We start from the raw sequence: 13117 nt of genomic DNA, 5'->3' as shown, positions 1-13117 counted from the left end.
ACATTGCCTCTTCTACACATGTCCAAACCATCACAGCTTTGCTCTTCTAACCCTACTTGTCCCTTTGATCTAATTCTAATCTTCTCCTTTATCGTCACTCTCAGTGGAAATCTTAAAATCTTTATCCATCTCAAACCCGACTCTTACCACCCACCTCGCCACTGTCTCACCGTCCTTACACATGTCCTGCTCCAACCATTACTCCTTTTGATCTTCTCTGTACTTCTGCATCAACACTCTCAAAGCAAACATCACACATGTAGTGCGCTTTCTCAGCTTGAAGCCATACTGCTGTTCACTAAAAGTCACCTCTCTTCGTAAATTAGCTTCCTCAAGTCTTTCCCACAGTTTTCAGTTTTCAGTTTTATTTGTCATATGCAAGTTAGCACAGGGTCAACATTGCAATGAAATGTGTTTGACGAGCAGCAGTCACTCAGCAGCATAGTACAGTAGAAGAAAATATAATAAAATGAAAAAAATAGAAAAATAGTTAAGAGCAAAATATTAGAGACGTGGTAAAAGAGAAAAGATGACTAAATATATATGTATCTATAAATATAAATATATGTACACTAGTGATTAAATAAGAAAATCTTGAAAAGAAATATGAGGGGGGGGGGGTGTTGGCAGATGGGATATTGCACAGAAATGAGCAGCAGAAAATTACAGTATTGCACTTTTTAAATATAAACATCAATAAAAATAAAGTGGAATGACCAGTGCAGATTAAACAGAGTACTTGTGAAGCTGCAAGGTAGCTTCTGAGTGTGTCCTGTGGAGTGTGTGTGTGTGTGTTTAAGTGTTGTGGTTGAGGTGTCGTATGGCTTGGTGGTAAAAACTGTTTTTAAGTCTTGTAGTCCGAGCAGACAGACTCGTGTAACGTCTGCCAGATGGTAACAAGGAGAACAGCTGTTGTGCTGGGTGGCTTCATGGTGTAGCCATCAGCTTTATCCCTCTCTAGTGCACTTCCATTTCTCAGGCACCCTTCCAATTTTCAAAATTGTGCTAAAAAGCACACTGCTCCTACTCTCTTAATAATTTATTACAATAAGAAGAAGAAGAAGAAGAAGAGGAAGCGGAAGAAGAAAAAGAAGAAGAAATCATCCACTTAATCCTCATATGAGAAGTTTAGCTGAAACGATTTAATTGTTTAAGTTAATTAACTAATCAGCATACGGTGGCGCTATTGCTACCATTTTTGACTATAACAGCGAGGAGTGGGAACGCTGCCCACCAAATTTCACTCTTGTGGTATTTACCACTAATTAACACTAGGGGCAGGCGGCTGTGCTCAAATATTTGCCGAACGCGGAGGAAGAAACGAGGAGGAAGAAGGAGCGTTGCATTGCGTCATCACGTCCAACGTGTAGCACAGAAGAAACATGGCTTTGAATGGAGGTTTGTGAACTTGTGTTGTAAAAACAAGCTGACTTTGACATTTCTGCTGCTTTCCTGCATTGTGATTTAACAAAAGAAATTCTTTTTATTGAGGCTGTTCCTCTGGGTTACTTTATTTTTGCTTTTAAATTCGTCGCTGCCAGCGTAAACATGTTGTTAGCCAAACGGTAGCCCGGCTGCTTTGCTAGCTAGCTTGTCATTTCCTAGCAGAGCAGTTCACCTGTGATAGTCACACTTCAAAACAGTGCCAAAAGGGTTTTTGTTTTAATCCCGCTGAAACGGTAAAGTAGAAGCAGACATATAATAGTATCCACAAGTTACAGCAGCGCTTAAGACTGTTTATAATCCTAAAGTTTTGAGAATACGAAAGAAGGATAGTTGTGGTCTGAAATCTGAAAATAAAATGAAACGTTTCGGCTGTTACTGACCTGCAGATGAAGAGGATTTTAAGTGGGAGCCTCCAACAGAAGCAGAAATGAAGGTGATCCAGGCTCGTAGGGAGCGGCAAGACAAAATCAGCAAGCTGATGGGAGACTACCTGCTGAAAGGGTACAAGATGCTTGGAGAAGCCTGCGAAGTGTGTGGGGTGAGTGAAGCAGGACGCTGTGCTGGGTTTGTCAGGTTGGGTGAGTTAGCCTCTGATATGTTATCATGATATTTTATTAAATATGCAATAATTATATTTCTAAGTATATAGTAAAATATCAACGTCCTGATGATTGCAGCTCCCAGCCAGCAGCAAACAAAATGAAGACTGCCTAATTTGAAGTATGGATCTATTGTCAGAAGATGCCAGCAGGGTTATAGTGCAATAGTACTGACACTGCATGATAAACAGTGAGAGAGCAAAGACCAAATGTAAGCCCAGAAATGGCTTAAATAATGTAATCCCTGGAAATTTTAAGTAAGAGCTTAAAAAAAGGTTAAAACAACAGCAGTTTCACAACAACTATTCCAACTAAAGGAACTTAACCTGCACCTAATAAAATTGAATAATATTTTCTACCTGGGATGTCATATCTTAGTTGAGCTTTTAACCACCTGTTTAACAGAAGGAGGTCGTTTTGACCCTCTTGGCATTTTAAAAGTTATGTGACTTTGTTAAATTAAAACCTCATCATCATCATCATCATCATCATCATCATCATCATCATCATCATCATCATCTCGTATTTCATCAAATACTGAATTTTGAGTGTGGGATCAAAAGGGAAAAAAAATATGAGTGCTTTTATCTAGAACCACGGAGGACATCATTTTGACCCCATAGAAACTGATGTGAAACCACTGCTGTAGCAGAATCAGAAAGGGTTTTATTGCCAAATGTTGAGCAGGTTTACAACATTAGGAAATTGCTGCGGTGCTTCAATGCAAACACAGGGTTGCCCAGCAATACCATGTTTACACTTGAGCCAGAACTTGCCAGATATGATTTATTTAAAAACTCTATGTAGGGGGACTGTAGTTGGATCCAAAGTAAATAATTATTGCAAAGCTGAGGATGGGATTTCAAGCCGAAGTGGAGTGGTAGAGAAGCACTGTGTGACTGAATGTGTGAGGAACCAGGAGGGTTGATGGCTGTGCAGAGCAGCAGAGGAGCCGTAGCTGAAATGAATGGAGAGCTAATCCGAGCAAATAAAGAGTGAAATCCAGAGCACAGCAACCAAATCAGTTTTAGTCTTGAGCAGGAGAGGTGAAGAGCTGCAGGCAGAGGAGTGAGCACACAGATTGGGTGATCAAAATCACCCCTCCTGAGGGTTCTAGTGTTTATCGTCTATAAACGTTACAGTTCTGTTAGGATGTCCCAAAAGGGGAAATCCGATAAGTATTACAAACACATAAATATTGGAAAAAAACTAAATAAATAGGGTAAAGTGTGAATTTTATAGGTTAGTTGTAAAGATGGCACAGATAGTTCTTTCAAACTATGAGATTTGTACATTTATATTTTCCTTTTTTTTTTTTTTTTCTTCATCTGCCTCATTCACCACTTCTCCCTTATGCCCACCTCATCCTCTTCCTGCTCACCTGTAGTCTCATCTTGTGAACTGAATTACATGCTTTAACATAAGAAAATGTCCATTAAAAATACTTTAGTCCAGATTTCACCTGGTTGTCAGCAGATTAGACACTCCTGTCTCCAGACAGCTGGCACGTGGGGTATTCTCACCCAGCTTGTTGACAGCTGAGGTAAACGGTGATCCGAGAGTCTTCACTTACCACACATGAATGCCAGACAAAGTGACTGGGATGAAAACGTAAATTATCGCCTAATGTTTAATTGAAATGGGTGTGTGTGCCCCCCCCCCCAATTTGTTGTTAGGTGTAATTGTTATTCACGTGCATTTAAGGGGATGTTTAGAGCAACTGTTATGGGGTGTAGAGGGTTAAAACACTCCTTTACCACCATGTTAACTGCATCAGTAATTTCAATCCATTGTACGCTCTTCCTGTCATGTGGAGTGCCCCAGTGATGCTCAGTGGAGTCATGTTTACATTCGGTTTCACATCACCAGCTGCAGATATCCCTTTTTTTTTTTTTTTTTTTTTTTTTTTTTTTTTTGTTTGGCTTCATAGCCTGGTTGTATTTTTGCCTCAAGCAGTGAAACAAGTTTTTTTTTTTTTTTTTCTTCCTTTTGTTAAGTAGCTCCTTTGGGTCCTAAATCATCATCTCTTGTTAAACATGCCTGGGCTTGTGTCATCATCTGTGCTAGGAAATATCACAGCGTGTTTTTTTTGTGTGTTTTTTGTTGTGCAGTGTGGCTTTTTAAAAAAAAAATAAAAATATTATGTAAAAATGTATGCAGGTGTTATCATGAACAGAAGGTGAGGAGTGGCATCATTTATGTATTTGTGTTTTTCAGACTATTCTTCTCCAGGACAAACAGCAGAAAAACTACTGCGTCTCATGCCAGGAGCTGGACTCTGATATTGACAAAGACAACCCTGGTATGCATTTAAAAAAAAAATGTATTTAAAATGTATTTATACAGCTAAACCTCATTGAGACATGGGGTCATATCTTCAAGATTGACCCCGTTTAAATATCTATACAGAATTACATTTTAAAACATTAGAATTCATATAAACAATTAACTGGAAAAAATAAAACAAATAAAAAAAAAAACACAAAAAAGAGTAGCATTAACACATTAAGAGTAGGAGCAGCCGTCCAATGATGCTTTCTCCAGTGTCCTTAGAATTTGTTTAAAACCCTTCAGCTCAACCAGACAAATTTACATTTAAAGTTACAAATGTCAAGTTGTTTAGAAGATTTGGAAACTGTCATTTACACTGCAAAACTAGTTTGAACATAAATTGCTACTCGACCACCCTTTCACAAACGGGCTGCACAATAGATATTTAAACCTTTAAATCACATAGTCTTATGTTTTCCATGTAAATAATTATAAATATCTTTTCAAAAAACATACATATGTTAGCCCACTTTGTGTTCTTGTTACATTGTCTGCCCTTTCTTTCTTCCTCCCAGCCCTGAATGCTCAGGCTGCATTGTCCCAGGTGAGGGAAAGGCAGCTCGCAGCCCAGTCCCCCACACCGTCCCAGACTCCTGAGCTCAATGACAGCCCCAGCAGCAGTCAGGGAAATATGTCCATTCCCCAACCTAGACCAGAGCACTGTGAGGGGGCTGCCGCAGGTGGAAGAACTCCTCTGCCTCCACCCGCTGTCCCTCCTCCTTCAACTCCAGCCTCCACTGCAGCCCTGGCACCAGCTCGTCCCTCAGTTACTCCACAGAGCTCTGCCCAGCGACTTGTGTTGCAGGAAGCCGAGGAAGCTGTCCTCACCAAACTTCGCTGGGCCACTAACCAGTTACAAAGCTCAGCCTCACTGGAAGCGAGCATCCAGCTCTGCAGCCTCATCAACAGCTGTGCCAACTCGCTGCGCAGCCTCAAGGAGCTCACCCAGTAGCTGTCACAGACTGGCTGAAACCCTGGAACACTGTTTCTGCTTGCCTCTGTCTTGGAGTAATGACTCTGGTTCAGCTTCTCTTGCTTAGAGATGATTTCAAAATTGGTCAGAAAGTATTATGAAAATAGGAATATAACATCAAAAGTGCACCGGTTACTCTTGGATTAATGTAGTTGTATAGCTGGCAGAAATGTTACAAATTTGACTGTTTTTTCACTCTTTTGGAAGTTAGAGCTGATATTAATCTAAACATAATTAATTTAACCCATTCTGTGATTAAATTCTTCTAATATGGTTTAATCTATAGAGCAAAGAGATAAATGCCAGTTAACACATGTTTCTATGCATTTCCATTGAGAAAAAGCCAGCTTTTTTGATACAGCACCACAAATGCTGGACCCTGAGTTGAAACCACTGATGTCAGTGTCTGATAGAGGGGCTATCACCAGATATTCACCAATGATTTGCTGAAGCAGCCAACAGTCTGTCCTGCGTTGTTATCTCCCCTTAGAAATGACCCTTTCTTCCTCTCTTTACCACTCGATTGTCAAACCTGTGGAAATTTGGGATGGTCCTCCTTGGGCAGAACTGGCTTCACACTAGTCACATGTCGGTGGAAAAGAGTTATAAGGGATCTTTTACTACATTCAGATTTATAGTCAGTATTTTTGCCAAAACGCGTCATTCCTCTAATGTGGCCCTGTATTGTCTCACAAAGCCTGCTGCTCATTCTGGCTCTGTTTCTGTTGTCTCTGCCATTGTGGCAGTGCAAAGATGGTCATTGTAGAAAGTTTTTGTTGTATATGTGTTTGATTCCTAACGGTGACGGTCAGGTGGCTCGCCGATGTGTCTATGAGAGCGCGCAGAGTTCGGGAGTCAGACATAATACTTTGAAAAAAGCTGAGAGCAAATATACTCTGAATTGTACGTTGATAGAGGAAAAGCCAGCTTCAGTGTTGATCAAGGTAGTAAAAGATTTCTAATAATGTATCACAATAAAGCACTTCTTGTTCAGGAGCTCTGCAGCTTGTTTCTTTTCATAAGAGGGCTTCATAAAAGCTGGATCCATACACAACACCATCCACACACAAGGGGGGGGTTTAAAGTCATTTACAGGGGCACAGAAACACATCAAAATAGTTTTAATGTGAGAATGATGTGTTGAAGCAAGTTCAAAATAAATGTTTATGGCTTTTGCATCATCTCCATGCAAGTTTTGATTTATTGCGTGGCAGGCTGGATTTAACTGGAGTTAGAGAAGTGCTTCAGTTAAAGAAAACACTGTGCACTTTATCCGAAAATCGGGACAATCATGGTGCTGTTGCAGTCGGGTGAAGCAGGGATGCTGTCTGAAAGCTTGACTTCACATTTGTTACTCCCACATTACATCTAGTCTGCTTTGCACTTGGAAAGTGTGGTTCGATGGGGCAGCTATTTTCTGTGAGAATAAAAAAGAAATAAGGACGGTTTCCACTTAAGGTTTGTTTGCCATGTTTTATCTGTGCCATTGCGTCTCCCGATGATGTGATGGAAGCGTTTGTGCCACGGAGCTGACTGTCCACTGGGTGGTGTCTTTTCATCACTGAAGCTGCTGCTGCTGCTGCCCAAGGGCTTGCAACATCCTGACCTCCAGCAGGGGATGCTGCTGGGGCTCGGAGAAATTGCACATCAGGTGAGGAAGCATCCAGTCCAAAAGTGATCATCTTCCAGATTGTTTTTTTATATTGGTAAACATTATAGATAACAGGATTTACACAGGAGTTTTTATAGAAAATAAAATAAAATAAAAATGACCTGTTTTGCAAGCCACGTTCATCTTTTCACACAAATATTTATACAGCAGTTTATTCTATGCACTTCGGAGCTTCTTTTACCTTGCATCCACACCTATACCCAATTTAAACTACTACGCCCTGTCAAAAACACTGAGTCATTCTAATGACTCCATAACAGCGTCTCAAAATGAAACTTGAGCTGTAGTTGTTTATTTTATTTTGTTTTTTTTCCAAGTGGCAAGCACAGATGTTTTACTTTGGTGCTTCTCTGTTCTGTTCAATCCCTCTTTGAATGCTGATAATGGATTCTCTAAGGAAGTGGAGAAAGATAAGAAGCACACAAGAGTTTTCTCTTCTTCCTTGTCTCTTGCGATTTCTGAGGCTGGTGACGTGGATGAATTTATCCTCAGCAGCAGAGGTGACTCTTGGTCTTCATTTCCTGGGCCGGTCATCATGTGTGCTAGTTTCATCGTAGCACTTGATGGTTTTTGCAACTAAACTTGGGGACACATTCCAAGTTTTTCCATTTTCTGGACTGACTGACCTTCAGTTTTTAAAGTAATGATGGGCTGTCATTTCTCTTTACTTAGCTGGTTGGTTTTTGCCATAATATGAATTCTAACAGTTGTCAAAGAAAGCTGTCAGCTGTGTACCAGCTGTGACTTCTGCACAACACAACTGATGGTCCCAACCCCATCAAGAAGGCAAGAAATTTCACAAATAAACCCTGACCTGTGAAGCGAAAACCATTTCAGCTGACTACATCATGAAGCTCATTGATAGAAGGCAAAGGCTGTCAACAAAGCAAAGGGTGGCTACTTTCAGGAATCTAAAATATAAAACATATTTATTTTTTTGCTACATGACTCCATATATCTTGCTTCATGCATTTGATGTTTTCAGTATGTGTCTACAATGTAGAAAGTAGTAAAAATAAAGAAAAACCATTAAATGAGAAGCTGTCCAAACTTTTGACTGGTGTGTGTATATCCATGACAGCTTTATTTGCCATTCTCCTGATGTGATTGGTAATGTCAGAGGGGAAGTTTGAAACAGTTTATAACAACTTATGTGGCCGTTTCTTCCTCTTATAAACCTCAGGTTGAAATTTAACCTTAGATTAGTTGAATTTATCTGAAAACATGAAGTTGTAAAGTCCTTTTTCTCTCGTCGTGCTGCATGCTTGATATGAGAATTGTGTAAAGGTTCCCTAATCTATGTGGGATCCAGAACTTTGGAACTTGGTAAAAATTTACACTCATTCAAAAGTTGTATGCTACTCCAAGCAAAAATACACTAACTCGCACTCGCTGTCCTGCAGGAGCACTTACAGCCACTGCTGGAGAAGAAAATCATGAGAGACGAGTAAGATCAGATGTTAGCACTGTGCAGGCATATTTTGTGCCATCTACATGCTCCAACGTGCTTGTTGTTTGATTCTGAAAATGCATGCCTGCATTCACAGAGATGTGAATGCAGGCATGCAGTTTGTGGTTTCATGAGGATTTTGTCATTTTTCTCTGTCCATGTTTAATACAAAGAAACTTACTTGTTTTTTTATGTCGAACAGGATGCTTTCATGTTCCTAATCAGCTGTTTGCCACTGTGTGTGATACAGTGGGAGGTTTTAGAGACTCTGAGTTGCAATCCTAGAGTTTCATCCTTCACACAGTAGTATCAGGGAGGTTTGTGATTTCTTCAAGATTTTCTTACTTCACTTCAATGTGTTAAATGACCATAGGTTTTCAACAGCAGTGTATGGGGGAAAACAACCTGCTTTTTAAAATTATGCATACAAGACAAACCATTTTGCTTCCTCTTGAGACTCCAGCGATAACAACCTTCAGATTATCAGAAATGATTCCTGAGTAAATCCTGATGGAATCCTGTTCAGAGGTCGTGAATGCAGATATATTAAGCTGTCATTAAACGTTTGAAAGTCAGTGTCTGTGTTTAACAAGTGACTTTGCACATCATGGTTTTTCTTTCTACTTTGCATTTAAGTCTTGGAATATAACTTCAGCGTGTGCCACAGATATGAACGGTATTCCTGCATTCGGTTAAAGACAACCAGGGGGTGGTATTGCCAAATATGACCAACAGGGGACATGCTGCCTTCAGCCAAGAGAGAGCTCCTGCAGTCCTCCACCTTCTCCTCCTTCTCTGAGGTCATCCTACATGGCTGCAGCATGGGGAAAACCATTTGCTTTGGAGAGATGTCTGAGAAGAACGTCTCACGCTGTTCTCTATTTATAATCAACACATGTTGTGGATATTGTTAGAATATGCCTCTCTGTCACTCTAAATGAGAGTTGGGCTGAATTTCTGTGTGTGTGTGTGTGTGTGTGTCTGTGTTCATGCTCTCTATCTCATCCATCACCAGAATGTTTTTGTGGTTTGGCCTTTTAGGCTCTATGCAAATGTAAATTTTCACATATTTCCCACTGCTCACTGCTCGTCTCATAGAAGCCTTGTTATCTCTGTTGGTATCATATGACTCAGTTACTGTAAATTCAACAGTCGCTGATTAGTAAAACAAATAGACATCAGAAGGGGTGGTGACAGCAGGCAAAGCTGGAAAGGGGAATAATACTACCAGAGCTACAATACACTGACTTGTGATGTCAGTACCTACAGCTGGGAAATAACCCAGATAGGCAAAGAAAAACAAAAGTGATATGAAAATAAAAGAGACAACACAAAAATGACATGTTTGTGCTACAGTAGAAGAGGCCAGACAGCAGCAAGTGTTTACAGTAGACAGAAATTAGTTTTACTGACTGCAGAGAGCACCAATTAACAAATGAGGGGATGAGATGACACCGCAGGCTGTTATGTGTGTGTGTGTGTGTGTGTGTGTGTGTGTGTGTGTGTGTGTGTGTGTGTGTGTGTGTGTGTGTGTGTACATGTTTAGAGTAGGATTGGGCAGAGGTACTGAGAGGTATAATGCTGTGTTGAATACCGAACCAAAGAGTAACATTAGCCCAACTCTGAGTCATGAGAGAGTTACCCCCTGCTGCTGCTGCCCCACACTCCTCTACTCCAGCTGCCTCTGTCCATCCATCAATCCCTGTTCTCCATCCTATAAATACACTCCTGCTCTCACTGAGGAAAATCCCTGTGCCTTGACCTAGCTTACACACACGCATACACACACAAACACACACTGGTCTGTAGTCTATTGGCTCTCCTCAGTGGAAACTATTCCTCTAACTACATGATCCACACTTTCCTGAGTGAGCGTTGGATGACGCAGCCGAAACTCAGAAAGTGATTTCAGTTATATACCCAATTTGAAAAACGCAATTTCAAGGCACAGTGTGCTTTCAGCTTGCTGGAGATGTGATTATGAACGGCGATTAAGTTAAATGCCAGATAAGGCTGTTCAAGATAGCTAGGATCAAAGTCTGCAGGTATAAGTGAGGACTGTCACCTCAGTGCCTCCACACAAGCAGCAAGATAAAGGAGTTTGCATACCACTGCATCAGTCTTTGCATATCCTGTCTCTCTGTTGCTGGCTGCTTTCACCCATGAAAAAAGGGAGGGTTAACTAACTCTAAAGGAAGCAGAACTATATTACAACAACCCCACGCTTGAGTCAGCTGCGCCGTCTCCACATGTGGATTACTGGCAGAAAGAGTCAGTGAGAGCTCCTGCAGTGGTCTGACTGAAACTTCGGGCTGCTGTCGTATTAATTTGAAGCTTGTGTTAATGACAGAGCGGAATCGGTTCCTCTTTACTGACTCTTCAGCTGCCTGTTCACGGTGTTCGGCTCTTGCTTCTCGGTACATGGCGACATTTCTGTCCTTTTTGTTGTGTGTCAGTGTGTGATTCAACTCGGTGCCAATGAGCGCAAGTCACAGCTTGTGTGAAGTTCATTATAAGCAACAGGAGCAGCAGCAGCAGCAGAGAAGGAAGAAGAAAGCCTTATAAGGAGCACAAGCAGCGGACAAAGTTGGATTATTGTCAGGCGGAGGGCTTCTTCAGTTTTCCTCTTTCTTAGGTTTTATTTTAACCGCTGGAAGTTATGACTTCGGTGTGGAAAAGACTGCAGCGAGTTGGTAAAAAGGCTTCAAAGTTTCAGTTCATCGCTTCTTACCAGGAACTCGTTTTGGAGTGTACTAAAAAATGGTGAGTAAATGCGCTTTTCTGCATCTATTTGCTCACGATTTTTATTGTTGGAGATGTGAGTAGCCTCCTGATACCGTGTGAAGCCTGTTATTAGCTATAACAAGCCTCCTATGTTTATCTCATATCGTGGGTGTTTTCCGCTACATTGAGGACGATGAGGGCGTCCCCCATGTGCCGAGCTGACAGTGCGGGTTCGATTCCCCACCCCGCCTGCGTGGACGTGATATGTCCACTGCTGTGACCATGCGCATGTAGGACCCTCTATAGTGTCCAGTCATGCTCATCGTTGTTAGTTCATGTCTGGGATTTAAATAAACTATTTTATGAGGCTAAAGCTCGTTAGGTTACACAAAACTTTTGGAAGCTGAAACGTTATATGACTCAAACTGATATACTGAAAGCAAAATAAGTCAAAAGTGTCAGCTTCAGGGGTCAAGGGCAAGGTTTTTAGACTATAGCTAACTAAGCCAGCTACTTAAAAAAAGAGAGATAATAAAAGAGTTGATGCAAATAAAACAAAAACTTAGAAAAGACACTACAATGCGATTAAAAAAATACAAAAAGAAATGTTAATTTGTCAGCAAAAGTGTGAGGCACTGGCATTAAAAAAAGGAAAGTAAAACTATTGCCATGCAGTCATGTGAAACAGAAAGTTTTCACAGGACTCTGTGCAGTCCTGCCAAGCACGGTGGTGGAGGTGTGATGATTTGGGCTTGTTTTGAAGCGACAGGACCTGGAGACCTTGAAGACATGGGATCAGCCATGAACTCCGGCATATGAGGCCATCTGTCCTTGTCACACCTGTCATGTCCTTGCATGACCCAGTTTGGGTCATGCAAGAGAACAATGATCCCATGCACAGCAGCAAATCTATCAAGAGTGGCTGAAAAGGAAAAGAATCGATGTGTTGCAACGGCCCATTCAAAGTCAACCTGATTGAATTTACTGCAGGACCTTAAGAGAGCTGCGTATAAACAAATGCCAAAAAACCTCAATGAACTGAAGCAACACTGTAAAGAAAGGTGAGCTAAAAATCCCCCATAATGATGTACGAGACCAATAAAGATACAGAGAAAAGCTCAGTTTAAGTCATTGATGCTAAACGTTTTTCTACAAGCTACTGAATCATTGTGTGTACTTAGCGTTTCACATAACTGCACGAGGACTGTGAAAACTTTCTTTTTCACGTGACTGGAAGTGGTATTACACATTATCATAATCTTAAAATCCCAAGTGCAATCTCCTCTGTTAATAGCTTCAGCAACATCTTTAAACTTTCACCCAGTTGTCAGTTTGGACCACACTGCACCTTCTTATCTGTTCAGATTACATTAAATGATGTATTAATTGGGTTTCCAGCACAGACCTCAATAAAGAACAGAGTGGCTCAAAAAGGTTTAAAGAGTTTGATCAACAGCAGAAAGACACAGGTATACATCTGTGGTGTAAAACCTATAAAGGCAACTGAGTGATTTACTTCCTACATTCAAAATGATGAAATCAGAGTCTTTAACTTCCACTGTCATAACCACAGACAGAGAAGGAAAGGGAGGAGTAAAGAGGAAGTGAGGACACCACCAGAGATTCATCCAAAGTTTCAGTCATGTGTGCTCAATGTATGTGTTGGTGATCAACACATGTTTGAACGTGATTAAACTCTGAGGTTACTGACAGGAAGTGAACTCTTTGGCCACATGTGGGTCCCTCTACAAATATTCTGTGCGCATGTGTCTGTGTTTGAGGGGGTGTTAGCCTATTATTTAAGATCATCGACTTTCTGTACTGAGACACATGTTCAATAGTAACAAAGGTGGCAATTTTAAGTAAAAGAAAGGTTAGGGTCAATCAGGTTGGATAAAAGAAGCAAAAATACAGGGGGGGGG

The 13117-nt window shown here is 40.9% G+C and overlaps 2 protein-coding genes across 7 annotated transcripts in view; both read left to right on the top strand.

Moving 5' to 3' along the window:
• Positions 1 to 1273: 1273 nt before the first annotated feature.
• On the top strand, positions 1274 to 6345 carry znrd2 (zinc ribbon domain containing 2). Its single transcript, XM_005727835.1, has 4 exons — positions 1274 to 1398; positions 1833 to 1984; positions 4263 to 4347; positions 4892 to 6345. The coding sequence occupies exons 1-4, from the start codon at positions 1383 to 1385 to the stop codon at positions 5326 to 5328; spliced, it is 690 nt and encodes a 229-aa protein (XP_005727892.1). The 5' UTR covers positions 1274 to 1382; the 3' UTR covers positions 5329 to 6345.
• A 4236-nt stretch (positions 6346 to 10581) lies between these two features.
• The window catches only part of LOC102207483 (EH domain-binding protein 1-like protein 1), a 28515-nt gene continuing 25979 nt past the window's right edge, over positions 10582 to 13117 (top strand). For 3 of the 6 annotated variants that reach the window (XM_013909501.1, XM_013909499.1, XM_013909498.1), the window contains exon 1: positions 10583 to 11234. In XM_013909501.1, coding sequence (XP_013764955.1) covers positions 11131 to 11234 — 104 coding nt within the window. In that variant the 5' untranslated portion in view covers positions 10583 to 11130. Of the gene's footprint in view, positions 11235 to 13117 lie in introns of all 6 variants that reach the window. The other 3 variants (XM_005727830.1, XM_013909497.1, XM_013909500.1) reach the window with 2 other exon arrangements.

Source organism: Pundamilia nyererei, unplaced genomic scaffold (assembly GCF_000239375.1).
Source record: "Pundamilia nyererei isolate P.nyererei 1_Seehausen unplaced genomic scaffold, PunNye1.0 scaffold00026, whole genome shotgun sequence".
NCBI classification, from domain to species: domain Eukaryota; kingdom Metazoa; phylum Chordata; class Actinopteri; order Cichliformes; family Cichlidae; genus Pundamilia; species Pundamilia nyererei.
This window is presented reverse-complemented; position numbering and strand designations above follow the sequence as displayed.